General features: G+C 47.4%; 2 protein-coding genes across 5 annotated transcripts in view; both read left to right on the top strand.

Moving 5' to 3' along the window:
- The window catches only part of Txnrd1 (thioredoxin reductase 1), an 84,583-nt gene that overhangs the window by 46,309 nt on the left and 23,539 nt on the right, over positions 1-14,735 (top strand). The window contains 2 exon segments of one of the 4 annotated variants that reach the window (NM_001351984.1): positions 77-169; positions 1,295-1,402. In NM_001351984.1, the coding sequence (NP_001338913.1) occupies positions 77-169; positions 1,295-1,402 (201 nt within the window). 4 annotated transcript variants of the gene reach the window in all.
- Eid3 (EP300 interacting inhibitor of differentiation 3) lies at positions 7,009-8,334 on the top strand. The gene is given in 1 exon segment (NM_001044304.1): positions 7,009-8,334. A coding segment is annotated over 1 exon segment (1,164 nt). The 5' UTR covers positions 7,009-7,066; the 3' UTR covers positions 8,231-8,334.

Genomic DNA, 14,735 nt, shown 5'->3' with positions numbered 1-14,735 from the left:
GGGCAGTTCGCCCGCCTACTAAGAGCAGGGCGTGGCTTCCCGGAGCCACTAGGAACCAGCCTCTCTTTATCCTCAGTGTGCTTCCGTCAGGCCTCGCATCCACGCGGGAGGTGCGGGACGCCGACGCGGCGGGGCGAGAAGAGCCGGTGTTTTCATCCTCCTTGCTCATGTAAGCTCTACGCCAGCTCCTGGGAACCAGGGATGCCCGGGACAGTCGCTGGCTGACCTGGGAGCATCGCTCCGGGGTGGTGATTTGGAAATATCCGGGAGGGGACCATTTACTGTGTGACTGAGAGGACTGGGAACAAGCTAGGGTAAGCTCTTAGAAAAGGTGCAGAGGACAACCCGAGTCACAAGCTTCAGTATATGGGGACTTGAGTCCGGCCCTTGTCTGCTGGTGCCTGGCAAGCTACCAGAGAAAAATGGGGATCCCTTGTAGAGCAATGATCTTGAGTTCTATGCGACACGTTGAGGAATATGTATATAGGTCTGTGATTGCATTAAGAAGTTTCATGCCTTTACAAATGTTTTCATACCATAAGCCCCATGAAACTCCTTGGAATTGCCATTCGCATGTTTTCAAAGTGGCTTGCCCTTCTTGACCCAGGTAGTTCCCTAACTGTAGGAGGCGGTGCAGGCTGGTGGTTAAGAACAGAGACAATCAATCCTGCCTGGATTTGAGTCCCGCCTCCGATGTTGACAGGCAGCTCGAACTTGTCCAAGTTGGTTGACAATTTGTAACTCGGTTTCCCAACCTGTGAAATGGACGTGGTAACACATCTAAAAGTACAGTTGTGAAGACTAAATGTTTATATGTACATATATACATATAAATATTTATATCTTTATTGGTACTAGCACTGAATAACTGCATTTAAGTGCTGGTGTCAGATATATATATATCTGAATCTGTGAGCTCCATCTTTAATAGCCTCATACTTTTCCGAGTTCACTCCTTTGTGAAATAGGACCATCCTCCCCTGATGTCATCCAGAGTGTGGATGGATACTGTCTTAGTGGGCCTTCGTTTTGCCCGCGGTTTCAGATTCCAGGAAGCCCTGGGTGTTGAATTCTCTCGGCAATGCGATCAAAAGCCAGACCACTCTGTGTTAGCGAGACTGGGACCCTTTAGTCGCCCTGAAGAGCTTTTCTGAGTTCAGGAGGTCCTGGAGTCTTCTTGCTGGCTCGGCTGCTTGCGGGTCGGAGTCCACTGGCGGGAGTGACCGGAGGGCGTGTGGCGTCCCGGAAGCCCCGCCCGGAGGAAGGCTCACTGCCGCTCTGCTTTGTGCCACAGAGGGCGGCGGGGCCTTGCAGCGGCGCGGGCAAACGGAGAGGCCGCGGGAGGCGGCGAGCCGGCAGAAGGCGAGGGAGAGCGGAGGGCGGCCATGGTCCAGCCCTGAAGGTAGGAACCGCGCACGATCCCGGATTCCCGATCCCCGGCGCCCCGGCGCCCCGGCGTCCGGCCACTGCAGGCTGGCGACCCACGTGCTCTGATCCCTGAACCGGGAGGAGCCAAGCCATTTCTTCTTTTTAAAACGACCAACTGTTCAAAGTACCCTTTGCTTGGGTTTCTCCTCTTACAGTTTTCATCCGCAGGGTGAGTAGCATGGGGAAGTCTTGAGAAAAAGGGCATTAGGAAATGCTTACCCCTTCCTCATTAGGCCCGCCCCATCACCTTCCTCTTAATTCTCTGGGGCATGAGGTACCGAGAAACAGGCTCCGGGAAACAACCAGGAATCCCCTGGGTTGAATTTGTTTCCCGTCAGGCATTTCTTTCTCTAGCTCAGAGCTGAGTGGATGTAAAGATCTACCCTTCCATGTCAAGTGTGCTGGACGTATTTTTTGGTCTCTCCACTTGGATGGGGTGGGGGGGTAACAGCCTGAAGTATTGCAAAAATGCAGGATGAGACACCAGACGTTTGTATTGAAGTTGGAGAACATTGTGAAGTCTGTTCTTAATTTCCCCTGTGTGGATCGTGGGGATCAAACCTCAGTCTCCACACTTGGCAGCAAGTGCCTTTCCTCAGAGCCATCTCGCTAGCCCCTCTGTGATTTTCAAAAGTAAAATAGACCGGAACATTGGCTTTCTCAGTAAACCTGAGGCCTGCTAGGCATAAAAACATTGAGATGTATGAGCCATTAAGAAGGATATCAACAATTACTTTGTATTTTTATTTAGTCTTCTAAAAGAAACATTTTTGAAGCCTGAATGTAGGGAATGGAAATAGCAAATGGATGGAAACTAATTATGGGAGCTAAAGGCTTTCCCTTTAGTTAAAGGACTTTCCCACGTAGACCTTCAGATTGCAAGTTAAACAGCACACCTAGCAATGGTCGCCTGGGGGCGGGGCTCCCGCTGGGGTTGTGAATGTATATCGAGAAGTTGTAATCATTTGTTTCTACATAGGCCTATCTCAATCGTGATTTTTAACATCAGTGGGAGTAAAAATGCCTTTATAAGCTTTGGGTTGGACTGTATTGTCGCGTTTCTCTGACCATTTCAGTTTCAGTTTGGGCATTTGGTGAGGTACAGAGCCATGAGTGAGGTTGTAACATGTGCTTCCCGTTCGCTCCATATATCGAGCTTAAGTGAACCAGCTGTACTGTCTCCTCCTTTCTCCTGGCGTTAATGAACACTAAAAACAAAAACAAAACAAAACAAAACCAAAAAAAAAAAAAACCGGAATGGACAGGACAGTAAGACTACGGACTGGCTTGAGACTCTTGAACCATTTGCTAGACATGGTGAGTATATTATAGATGGGAGAGAGAGATCTTTGGAAGGACTGGAGAGGCACAGCTGACTTCTTAAGGGGGAGTTTGAATGAATGCCCCCCCCCACCCCCGTGCTCATGCTTGAATTGAACAGGGCTGTAAGCATTGTAGGTCAGTGCTCTACCACAGAGGTGTGTCCCCAAGGCAGCATTTAGTGTGTAACGCCGAGATTGGAGCCCAGGGCCTTGCACACAAGCAGTTGTTCTACCGCACATTTCTAGCCTTTTTCTTGTTGGCTTTCTTTCTTTCTCTCTCTTTGGAGGCAGTCTCTTTCTGTAGATCAGGTTGGCTTTGAATATACTGTGTAGCCTAGGCTGGCCGCGGAATTACTGATCATCTCCTTGCCTCTGTCCTTTTGAGTGCTGGGATTACAGGCGGGTGCCACCAGGCCTGGCAGCATTTTATTTTACCTTTAAGGCACAATTACAAGGATTGGAATATATAGGATTCCAGAGGTTTTCGGGTTTTTTTAATCGCATTTATTTGTGTGTTTGTGTGCGTGTATGTGTGTGTGCTCGTGCCTGCCCGAGCGCCATGTGTGTATATGAAGGTCAAGGGACAACTCTTTTTCTCTCCTTCTACTATGTCGGTCTTGGGGATTGAACTCCGATTGTTAGGGGTAGCAGCTGGTGCCTTTCCACACTGAGCCCTCTGCACGCCCTGGTTCCAGAGTTTTGAAATTGCCTGTGTAAATGCCTCTCTTGGTGGCACTGAGAAGGGCGGGCACAGCGAGTGGAATGCTACCATAGTTAAGCCTTCAGTAATATGATAGACGAGTCTTGGGCTATAGGATTAATAACCGACTGCCCGAGACTTGGTTCCTTTAAGGCACTAACAGAAGAGGAAGCTGGCAGGCAGTGAAGCACTGTGAGACTCATGTCCAAGCAGATGTGCCAGTTGTGGTCAGTCCCCGGGGAAGGTTAGCTGCAGCCTGCCTCTTCCTGATAGCCATCAGAGAAGGTGCTCATTTTTCTTGCCCACACCACTTCAAGCTTCTCACACCTACCACCCTGAGATCTCCCTCCCTAACCCGCCCAGGGCTGTCTTCCTGGAGGCTGCTTGCAGGATGAAGGGCTCCCTTTTCAGTTCTTTGTTCTGTGCCTTCTTGGGCCAGGGCCAGCCTGGTTTTCTTCTCATCTCTGCCCTCAAGGTGCTGTAAGCTCCTGGGAATAGTGACAGCTGCAGTGCCTTAGATTTCTCCACTCTGCTGGGTTCCTTACCTCAGTTCCTGTCTAGACCACCTTTCCAGGGGCGTACCTCCTCAGAGAACTGCATCATTTGGCCAAACTACTCGTGTGTTCCCACAGCAACCCTACAAATCCTCCTTTCTGGGAAAGGAGGAGCCTGGTCAAGATAATTTTCTGGCTTGCTTATGAAAGGGAGAGGTAGGCTTACTTACTTATGCCTGTGTTTGCAAGGGTACATGGGTAACACTGGCTGAATGGATATGGCTGTTACTGACAGGAACAGCTCTTTGTGTTCTCACAACTGTCTGGCGAAGGGTATGGTGTCGTCCAGTATTGCAGATAAGAAAACGAAGACCTCCGCAGTTACCAGGGTGCACAGCTGGCTACCAGACCCCCTGCCTGCAGAGCTCACTGCTCTGCTCACACCTCTGGCTTTGTGCTACTGAGACACACACCTGCCTCAGGTGTGATGCTTGTACCTGTGAGTCAGGATGGAGCCCAGCAGATCGCAGTATTCCTAACATAGTTCTGGCATGGAGTAGGCCTCCCGCCATTCGTGGGAAGCCTTACTGGATGGGACTTCATTCCACTGTGCCTACTACATCAGAAGGATGACACACTTTTCCATCTTCCGTTTGTCCTTTAGCCGCTCATATGCATTCCATAAATTAGCACTTCATTTGTAGACTCATTCCTTAAGTGGCAGGGCATAAAGACTCACTTCAGGGAGTTAACTTTGCAGGTTCTGGTTTCATCGGAGGTGGGTCGTCAGACATGAAACTCTGAGCTGTTCAGAACTGGTTCCGGGTAGCACATTGGGAAACGACTTAGAATTTTATCTCTGATAGTCCCAGTGCCTTTAGCTTGATAGGCAGGTGAGCCTTGTCAGTCAGAAAGAAAGAGGTCACTTCGTCAGGCACCTGTGTTGTCAACACTAGACTAGGCGGTACTCTGTCATTGCCAACCCAGATCTGTGTGATAATACATACACTTAAAAATACTTTTGTTAAGACTTGGGGTGTAGAGGGATTGCCTGGCATGCCCTGGGTTCAATCAGAACACTACTAGAAAATGTCATCTTAGGGTTTCCTTGCTGTGAAGGGACACCATGACCACGGCAAACTCTTGCAAAGGACGACATTTAATTGGACCTGGTTTGCAGTGTCAGAGGTTCAGTCCATTATCATCATGGTGGGAAGGATGGCAGTGTCCAGGCAGACACGGTGCTGGAGAGGCCCAGAGTTCTACATCTGGATCCTCAGGCAGCAGGAGACTGGACCACACTGGCCATAGCTTGAGCATAGGAAGCTTCAAAGCCCGCCCCCCACAGTGACACACTTCCTTTAACACCTCCAGATAGTGCCACTCCCTATGGGCCAAGCATTCAAATACATGAGTTTATGGGGGCCATAAACAAACCACCACATATGCTAACAAATGTTTCTCTATTTAAAAAAAGGGGGTCAGTAAGTTTTAAGGTAGAGTGGAATACTCAGTAGACTAATTCTGCAAATGAGGAAACTCAAATACTCCTACAGGGAAAGTCTATGGAAATTAAGGAAGCATTTTTTCTTTTAAAGATGTGTGCATTTAAATGTGGATATGTGCACCATGAGTACAGAGGCTTGTATATCCTTAGCCTAAAAATATTGTTCTTTTCCTAAAACATAAAATGGTGAAAAATCACTGCTTTGCATGTAAAAGCATCTGAGATACTTTGGGATATAGTAATTCTGTGCGGTACTCAATAATTAAAACCACTGATTGTATAATTTTAATTATATGTTCTAATTCCCATCTTACAAATGAGGGACAGTGGTGGCTTGCAGGTTTAGCTGCCTCTCTAAGCCAATACCATGTATGGTAGGTAAAGACTGGGACGTAGGCTTTTCTTCCAGTTTGTTTTTAAATGTTAAATTGTGTGTGTCTGTATCTGTGTGTGAATGGATACCAAGTGTGTACAGGTGCCGGCAAAGACGGGAAGAGGTTGGAGTCCCTGAGGCAGAGCCGCAAGTGCTGTTAACCTCTGAACCATGTCTGCAGTCTCTTCAGTCCATTAAAAAAATAAAATTAGTATATGACATATGTATGATGTATGTTTAGGCATGAATGCCATGGTCCATGTGTGGAGTTCAGAGGACACGTTTGTGGAGTTGATTCCTTTCCCTCACTTTTTTTTTTTTTTACTGGTTTTGTCTTCTTTAATGATTTATTTTTACTTTTTTTAAAAAAGATTTATTTATTATATATAAGTACACCGATGCTGTCCTCAGACACACCAGAAGAGGGCATCAGATCTCATTACAAATGGTTGTGAGCCACCACGTGGTTGCTGGAATTTGAACTCAGGACCTCTGGAAGAGCAGTGAGTGCTTTAACCACTGAGCCATCTCTCCAGCCCAAGGTTTATTTTTAAAAGTGTGTGTGTGTGCGCACATGGTCGTGAGTGGAGGCTAGAAGAAAGTGTCGGAACTGGAGTTACAGATAGTGCTTGTGAGCTACCCCATGGGGTGCTGAAGAATGTGCCAGGTCAAGCTTTCTGAGGTGTGAGTTGGGCATGCCCCTGCTCACATTGTGTACTGTAACTTGAGCCACTTAACTGCTCCTTGGGTCACCCATAAGCTGGTTTGTGTTTCCCAAAGCATATTTTTCACCCAGTGGGTGACAACACTGAAGGAATTGAAAATCTTCATAGTTTGCTCATCTTGTAGGCTTCAGGTTAACCCCCTCTGTAGTGTATACCAGCCTTTATTTAGCCTTTGGAAGGCCTCCAGAGAAACAGCTCCTTTGCCGAATCCTGCCTGCCCACTGTTCTTCCACCCTTGAGCGGAGACGCTTCTAAGATCGCTTTTGTGTAATGCGGGGGTGAGTCCCTCGAGGCTTGTGTGAATTAGCATGTACTTCCCTCTAGGCAGAAAAAGAAGCCGGGCTGAGACCTGAAGCAGGTCTGCTGGAGCCTGGGCTGGAGGTGTGGTCGCGGGTGAGCTGGGGGTGGGGCTGCCTGCGCGTGGGCGGGAGCCCTGTGTTCCAACCGCTTTCAGTTGCCCTCGCATCGCCACCGTTGGTAGTAGCCCTTGGAGAGCTATTACCTGCGCTCTGCCAACATGTCTGAAGAAAAATGTTCCCTTACTGGAGGCGAAGAGAAAGGAGAGGAGCTGGCCAGAAGCCTGGCGTGGCAGCACCTGGTGAAGCAGGCGGAAGAAGACGATGATGATGACGAAGAGGCACTGAAGAAGGAAGAGGAGGAGGAAGATGAGGAGGAGGAGGAAGATGAAGAGGAAGAAGAGGAAGGCCCGGATAGTAGCTCGGATGACCTGAGCCCCGAGGCCCCCTGCATGCACCCAGACCTCCTGGAGCTGGCGGTGGACCGAGAGAAGTGCCGCAGCATCCGCAGGCAGTACCGGCAGCTCATCTACACCGTGCAGCAGAACCGCGAGGACATCGTGAACACGGCCAGCGACTCGCTGACGGAGGCCCTGGAGGAAGCCAATGTGCTGTTTGACGGGGTGAGCCGAACCAGAGAGGCAGCCCTCGACGCCCAGTTTCTGGTTTTGGCTTCTGATCTGGGTAAAGAAAAAGCAAAGCAGCTAAACTCGGATATGAGCTTTTTTAATCACGTGGCCTTCTGTGAGTTGCTGTTGGTGTTTGTGGGCCTCAACTGGATGGAGGAGGAGTGTGAGGAATTGAGCGAGTGCGATGAAAGCATAGCGCTTTCCTTCTGGAACATGCTGCACAAGGAAGCGACGGCCTGGATGCTGCAAGCCGAAACGTTCCATTTCATTTTTGGTTCATTTAAGGCAGAACGTTCTGCACGAAAGCCCCGGCAGGAACATCACAAACGAGCTTGCAAAATGGAAGGAAATGGGGATATGCCTACAAAGTTGAGGAAGCTGGATGTGCATGCTAATCAGGAGACGACAGAAAAAGAAGTGGAGAGAATCTTGGGATTGCTGCAAACCTACTTTCAAAAGTACCCCGATACTCCAGTGTCGTATTTTGAATTTGTGATCGATCCAAACTCATTCTCTCGCACCGTGGAGAATATCTTCTACGTTTCTTTTATTATTAGGGATGGCTTTGCAAGAATAAGGCTTGACCAAGACAGACTGCCAATTCTCGAGCCAACTAATGTTAACCAGGTGGATGAAGAAAATGACTCGTGTTCTTACTGCAGGAAACAAGGAGTTATATCTTTGAGTTTACAGGACTGGAAGAATATTGTCTCCACTTTTGAAATTTCAGAGGCTATGATCAAAAATTCATACTAAAGAGTTTTAGTCAATAGTGTATGACTCCATCTTGATCTAAATCTCGAGATGGGATCTAAAAAGAAGCACACATTCTAGTAAACTATTTTCAGGAACAAATGAAATTGTCTACTGTGCACTGTGTTTTACTTGCTGACTTGAGGTTGTAATCTTAAAAATTCACTGTCATGCTTATGAGAAGCTTTTTGAAATCCACATGACACTTTCAGTAAGCTCCTGAGTTCTTAGAAGGTATTAGTTAAAAAAACAAACAAACAAAAAAACCCAGAACTCACCGTGATACTGAATTGCTTTCTCTGATATGGCAAACTAAGGGTAAGGGGGCTTTTCACCAAGTTGGGGAAAGATTGAGGAAAAAGACAAGAAAAGTCAGTTGTTGGGCAATATTAAGATTAAGAAAATCTAGGTGGGGGTTGGGGATTTAGCACTTGCCTAGGAAGCACAAGGCCCTGGGTTCAGTCCCCAGCTCCGAAAAAAAGAGGAAAAAAAAAAAAGAAAATCTAGGTGACATGATTCTTTTCAGAGTGGATCTCTGTGTTCTGAACTTTCTTTGATCAGTGAACTTAATAAAAGTGTGTATGTGTGTGCTGTCAGACAGAAGCAACTAAGGCCCAAAAGGTAGGTCCAGTTTAGACAATAGGGAAGGCATCCTGGGTTTTGTTTTGAGACAGGGTCCTGGAACCCACAGTGACCTGCCTGCACCTGCCTCTGCCTCTCAACACACTAGGCGGGAAGGCATTCCAGGTAAGGTCAATGTGAGCAATGGAGACAGGTCTGAACACAAGCGGATGTGCAGATTTATAGAAAACCTACACTCGATTAAGAAGCTAGCTGGAATCTCTACAACCTCACCAGTGTCCTCAGGGGTGGACAGTATTTTTTGTCACTTTCACTTTCGAACCTTATCTCTGGCTAATCTGTCACGATTCGGTGCCAGCGCCGTGATTTCTACCAGCACAGAGTATCCCAAAGAGTCCGTGATGTTTCAATGTGTAACGACCCTGATTGTCCCAATTAACCTCACTTTAAAAAAAAAAAGCCCCCGAGAGTTTTGCTCTGTATCTGGCCTCTATACCAAGAATTCCCCATCCTCCCTGGCGCTCGTGCCATAGGTGCCAGGTTTCTTGTGGGGCCTGAGTTGGAACAAGGCGCTGATGTGAGTAGTTCTGCTGACGTTGTAGCCCTTTGCTTCTGGAAGATAGCAAAAGAGGAAACTACAGAGCAGCTGGGGGTGTGGTTCAGGGGGTAAGCGCTTTCTTAGCACGAGTCCTGCCTTAGCTTCTATCCCCAACATGAGTGGGGATAGTCTCTCTGCATGGAAATTATTTGATGGTCAATGTAGAAAATGTAGTTTATGAAAATAATCTCAGAGGAGACAGTGGACATGCCCTGAACGTTAAGTCTTTTGAATGTAAGTCTTTGTTGGTGGAAAACTGCTGCCACTGATGTGGTTGGCGGTATTTTTATTCCGCTTAATAGTAAGTTTTCCTACTAAATCTGGAGTGGTTCAGGGGAGGGAAATCCAAAGTCTAAATGATACCAGGATCTTTGTGTGGAGAAAGTCCATTACGCCGGCAATGCACAGAAAATCCAGGAAAACAGCCAAACCCCTTTCTGTGGTAGCTGTCTTTCCCCTTTCCCACAGGGGAAGTGCTAACCCTTCCCGGCACTGGCCACACTTGAGGATGGAGGAGCATCCTTTGGCCTTGCTACTCCTCGTCCTGACATCTTGGCAGCACCCTGGGGTCTCCAAGAGATGTCTGTCCTTTGGAAAGAGAAAATTGGGTGATAGGAGATGAATTGAATGGTAGAAAGTAACCAAATTGCAAATCTGCTTGTCAACACCTTAAAATGAGAAGATTCAGTAAAAGAAGTAGGGGGATCTTATGGGTTTTGTTTTAAAGTTAGAACTTTATTGAATAAAAAGGCCCCTTTATGATCATATCAGCCCTACCCTGTAAACCTCAGATGCTGGTTTTGGAAGTAAAAATCCCCCCTGTGTAGAAGGTTGTAATCCCAGTCCGGAGCTCCCATCCTGCATTGATCACATGCAGTCCCTAGATAAAAGACACACACAAGCTTATACTTACAATAAGCCTTAAACAGCACAGACGCTGCCAGATATCTGCCCTCTGTGCTGTCAGAGTCTACTTTCCTGTCAATAACCCCGAGTTAGTACTTCGTTTTACCTGAGCTGCTCTTCACTCAAACTGGCCAGCCCTCAGGGCCATGCTCTCTTGAGTTTCCCTAACCCGTGGCGGCTTCTCCTCCACCCTCCTCTCTGGGTTTACAGCAAAGATGTTGAAGAAATGGTGCTTACAGAGCACCCGCTGCTCTTGCAGAGGATCCGATCTGAGATCCCAGCACTCCTGTGGCAGCTCTGTACACTTCCGCTGTATCTGGAACCATTTCTGATGGCCCCAGGCACACATGCGGTACACATGCACACGGAACACTCAACACCTAAGAAGGCATGGGATTAAATTAGAAAGGTGTATGTGAGAAGTGTTGTTCCTAGGTATGCTGTCTGTCAGGAAGAGCAAGAGTAAAGAGGTGTGTTTGAGTGCGATGTATGTGAATGTGTGTACGCGCGTGTGCACCTGCTTGTGTACGTGTGAAAGGACAGCCCCTCCCCTTTTTGAGAGAGAAAAAAGAGAGAGGGAAGGAGGGAGAGAGAGAGAGAGAGAGAGAGAGAGAGAGAGAGAGAGAGAGAGAGAGAGAGACTCTCTCACAGTGTAGACTAGTCTGGCCTCAAGAGCTCCATCCTCCTGTGCCTCCAGAGCGCTGAGATTAAATGTCGCCATGAAAGCATAGCTTTTGAAAGTTGGTCCTTTTATTGTGAGAGTTGGGATTGCCCTTAGGACATTATGAGGTTTTACTGGCTCCCATTATATTGTAATCAATTAGTTAATTTATTTGATGTGCATGGTTATTTGGAGGTCAGAGGACCACTTCTGGGAGTTAGTTTTCTACTCTCCCATATTGGTTCCAGGAATTAAGTTGGGCTTAGTGGGTGTTGATTCATCTCACCAGCTCAGGCAAGTTTAGTGCCATAGCCAGGCCTCTGAAACAGAAGGGACATCTGTTTAACTATTGTGAGGAATTGACAGGACATAACATATGCGAAACATGTCCAGTGCAGTATTTTGTCTCATTGTGGACGTTGAGTCCGTGAATTGCACAGAACCACCTCTTTCCGTGTTGACATTTCTAGTGGTCAGTTTTCTCCAGGTCTTGTGCTTTTAAACTTTCTTACCTTTGTTCTGGGGGAGTCTATTGCCAACTGACTGTGATGTGCACGTTGGTAACGGACACAATGGCTGGTGGGCACCAGGTATGTCAGGCACTGCGCTGGGCGCTGGAGGAGAGTGACGGAGCCCTGTCCATCCAGAAAGGGATTTAGTGTCCTGGGTATTCTATAGTTTCCTGCTGCTGTAACAAATTGCCAAACACTCGATGGCTTTAGACGACACTACATACCGAGTTGTGGGGGCTGGATGTCTGGCCAAAGCGGGTCTGGCTAAACTAACACCAGGATCTGTCCTGCGGAACATTTTGAGGGGGACAGTGTTTAGCAGGAGCTGATGGCCAGTTCAGTTTTTCTTTTAAAGATTTATTTATTTATTATATATAAGTGCACTGGATCTGTCTTCAGACAGATCAGATCCCATTACAGATGGTTGTGAGCCACCATGTAGTTGCTGGGATTTGAACTCAGGACCTCTGGAAGAGCAGTCAGTGCTCTTAACCACTGAGCCATCTCTCCAGCCCCCAGATCAGTTTTTAAGTATGAAGGTATAGTTCTAGGCTCAGGCGAATGCTTCAGATGCCCATGTCTTGCCAATTACACCTTATAGGGTCCTTTGGCACACTTTTTTTTATAAACTGGCTGGTACAGTTTGACTTGAAGCTTGAACTGTAAAAATCCATGCCCAGTACAGAATTTAGTAAAAGAACAGTAGAAACCTTTGGAAGAGAGGGCACTTATGGCCCTTAGGATGTTGGGGTGCGGGAGATGCACCTGCTCTCCCTTAAGGTTTAGGTGTTGCAAAAGGTTGGCTTCAGGGGTCTGTAATTTTCTCCTGTGTCCCCATCTGCCCTAATAGGCTTTCCTTTGTTGTTCATGGAAAAAGAACCCTCTGGTTCTTTTTTTTTTTTTTTTTTTTTTTGGAGCTGGGGACCGAACCCAGGGCCTTGTGCTTGCTAGGCAAGCGCTCTACCACTGAGCCAAATCCCCAACCCCCGCCTCTGGTTCTTTTAAGAGTGAAGTAAGGACATATTTCTGAGAACCTCAAAGGTCTTCAGCAGAGATCTTTTGCATCCAGTTTCCTGGACAGTTTACTTCAGGACAGGTCTGCCTCTGCTTGCTGACATTGACCCATCTCTTAAGAATGTGACTTCAGATCACATTCATTCCTCTAACATTCCGAAGACTGTGGATCTGTCACGCTCTGATGCAAGCCTCCGTGTATAGCAAGGCGGGGATTGTGATTGGTATCCTGTCCACGTCACAGGATACACGTCTGTTGACTGATAAAGGGAATGTTGGAGTCCGTCTTTGTTCTCTCATTACCTATGCTTTCAAATGCGGCACCAGCACCTTCTCACATGTGACGCGGTCTGCGTCTGTAGGCTTGTCTGTGTCACAGCTCATGCTTGGCAGTGGTTCTGGGGTGCAGAGAGGATGCGTCTTGTGCCTGTGTCCTATGTATCTGTTCACTGACTGAAGAAAAGCACACACAGTGCCACCAGTTCTTGTTCTGGTTTATCTTATGTATGTGGGTGTTTGTCTGCATGGGTGTCTTGACCACTCGTGTGCTCAGTGACTGTCGAGTTTTAGGAGCTGCTGTGTGGGTGCTGGGAACTGAACCCAGGTCCTCTGGAATAGCAGCTAGTGTTTTTAACCACCGAGCTATACTCGTCCCTCTCTTTTAAAGGAGATGTGTATGCATGCAAATGCTGGTGTCTGAGAAGCGGGGTCTGCAAGAGCAGCACACCCATCTGCTGGTTTATTGCCTCAGCCCCACAATGGTTATTACTTTTTTTTTTTTTTTTAAGAACATTTGTTTAAGTTTTCCCATTTACCCTTTAAAACCAATAGGTGAGCCTAGGGAGCAGTCACACTGGCTAACTGACAATGTTTACCTGCTACTGTGATCTGAGTGGCTGTTTTTACCAGCTTGTTTCCCCCCACAGTGCCCTGCATTGCAGGAGAAGCCCTGGTCATCATGCCAGTTGATGGATGCTGGCTGTGCTTCCCGACTTCCCGAGGTAGAGCCTTTGCGCAGACTGTCTGGGTGACGCGCACTTGCCCCAACTGTTGCTGGGTTCCAGGTTTTTTCCCTCCAGTCCCCCAGCCACCGCGTGTGCCCTGCGTGCTGCCGAGGGGCTCTCGTGGGGCTGTGCTTCCTGCTTCACATCCCTCCAAGGGACTCCCCTCCTCATCCCAGACGCCCCGCCCTGCTGACCCCCGTCTCTGCCCTCCACCCTCTACACCTGAGAGTAGGCAGGAAAAAAATACACGACCTGGGCTGGTAAGTTCATGGCTTTGTAGACATTAAAGGTAAAGCTGGATTAGAAACTGTTTTTCCTGTACTTGCTGACTTTTCTGTCATTACCCTCATTAGCCCAGGACTTGATTAGAATGTAATAATGAGTGTATTGCTAAAACAGCAGTCCAACCCAATGTGGAGTGTAGCCCGCTTTATATAAACCACATATGCTAGTATACACCAGAATGAAAGGGTGTCTTAGAAATATTTAATTTTTTTCTTAATACCTACCTGTCTTTAAAGTCTTATACATATAAATACTGAAACACTAGACAGGACTTTCCACCACAGGGTAAAGTGGTGAGCCTTATAGAGTCCCATGTACCCTGCCTATTTACTGTGTCTTGCAAGGGCTGGGTGGTAGAATACACGATGGGTTTGACGTTAGGCCTGGTGCCACACACCTTTCCTTCCTGTGCTTGGGAGGCAGAGGCCGGCCTCTTACTGGGTTCCAGGACAGCCAGAGCTGCAGAGTAAGACCCTGTCTCAAAAACAAAACACCCAAACCTATAAGGTACCTTGTAGAGACATAGACTTCTAAGTTTACACGTAGATCACTTGTTGATTTTTTCTTTTTTTTGCAATTTTTAGATGTTTCCTTTCAGCTACACAGTGTAATAAATAAAGTCTTAGTCCAGGCCACCTGTTCAGTTGTCGTCTTGACATCATTGTGATGGTTGAGCAGACTTCTTACCTTCTGACCTTAGCCCACTGATTCTGTCTCTGACAAGGTGAAGGTAATTGCTAGATTGTACTGCTGACGCTATTAAAACCGTGCTGAATACTTAAATCTAATAGCCGCATGTTATGTAACCGGGAGAATTTCAGTAGAAATTGTGTGTCTCGTGTTTTATTTTCCCCAAAGTGAGGGAAACCTGACTTAAAACCTAGTTTAAAAACTATAGGAAGGGGGGGGGGGGCTGGTGAGATGGCTCAGCAGACAGAGGTGCCTG

This window comes from Rattus norvegicus, chromosome 7 (assembly GCF_021556685.1).
Source record: "Rattus norvegicus strain SHRSP/BbbUtx chromosome 7, alternate assembly SHRSP_T2T, whole genome shotgun sequence".
Lineage (NCBI taxonomy): Eukaryota > Metazoa > Chordata > Mammalia > Rodentia > Muridae > Rattus > Rattus norvegicus.
Note: the sequence above shows the minus strand (reverse complement) of the source record. Positions and strands in the feature narration are given on the sequence as shown.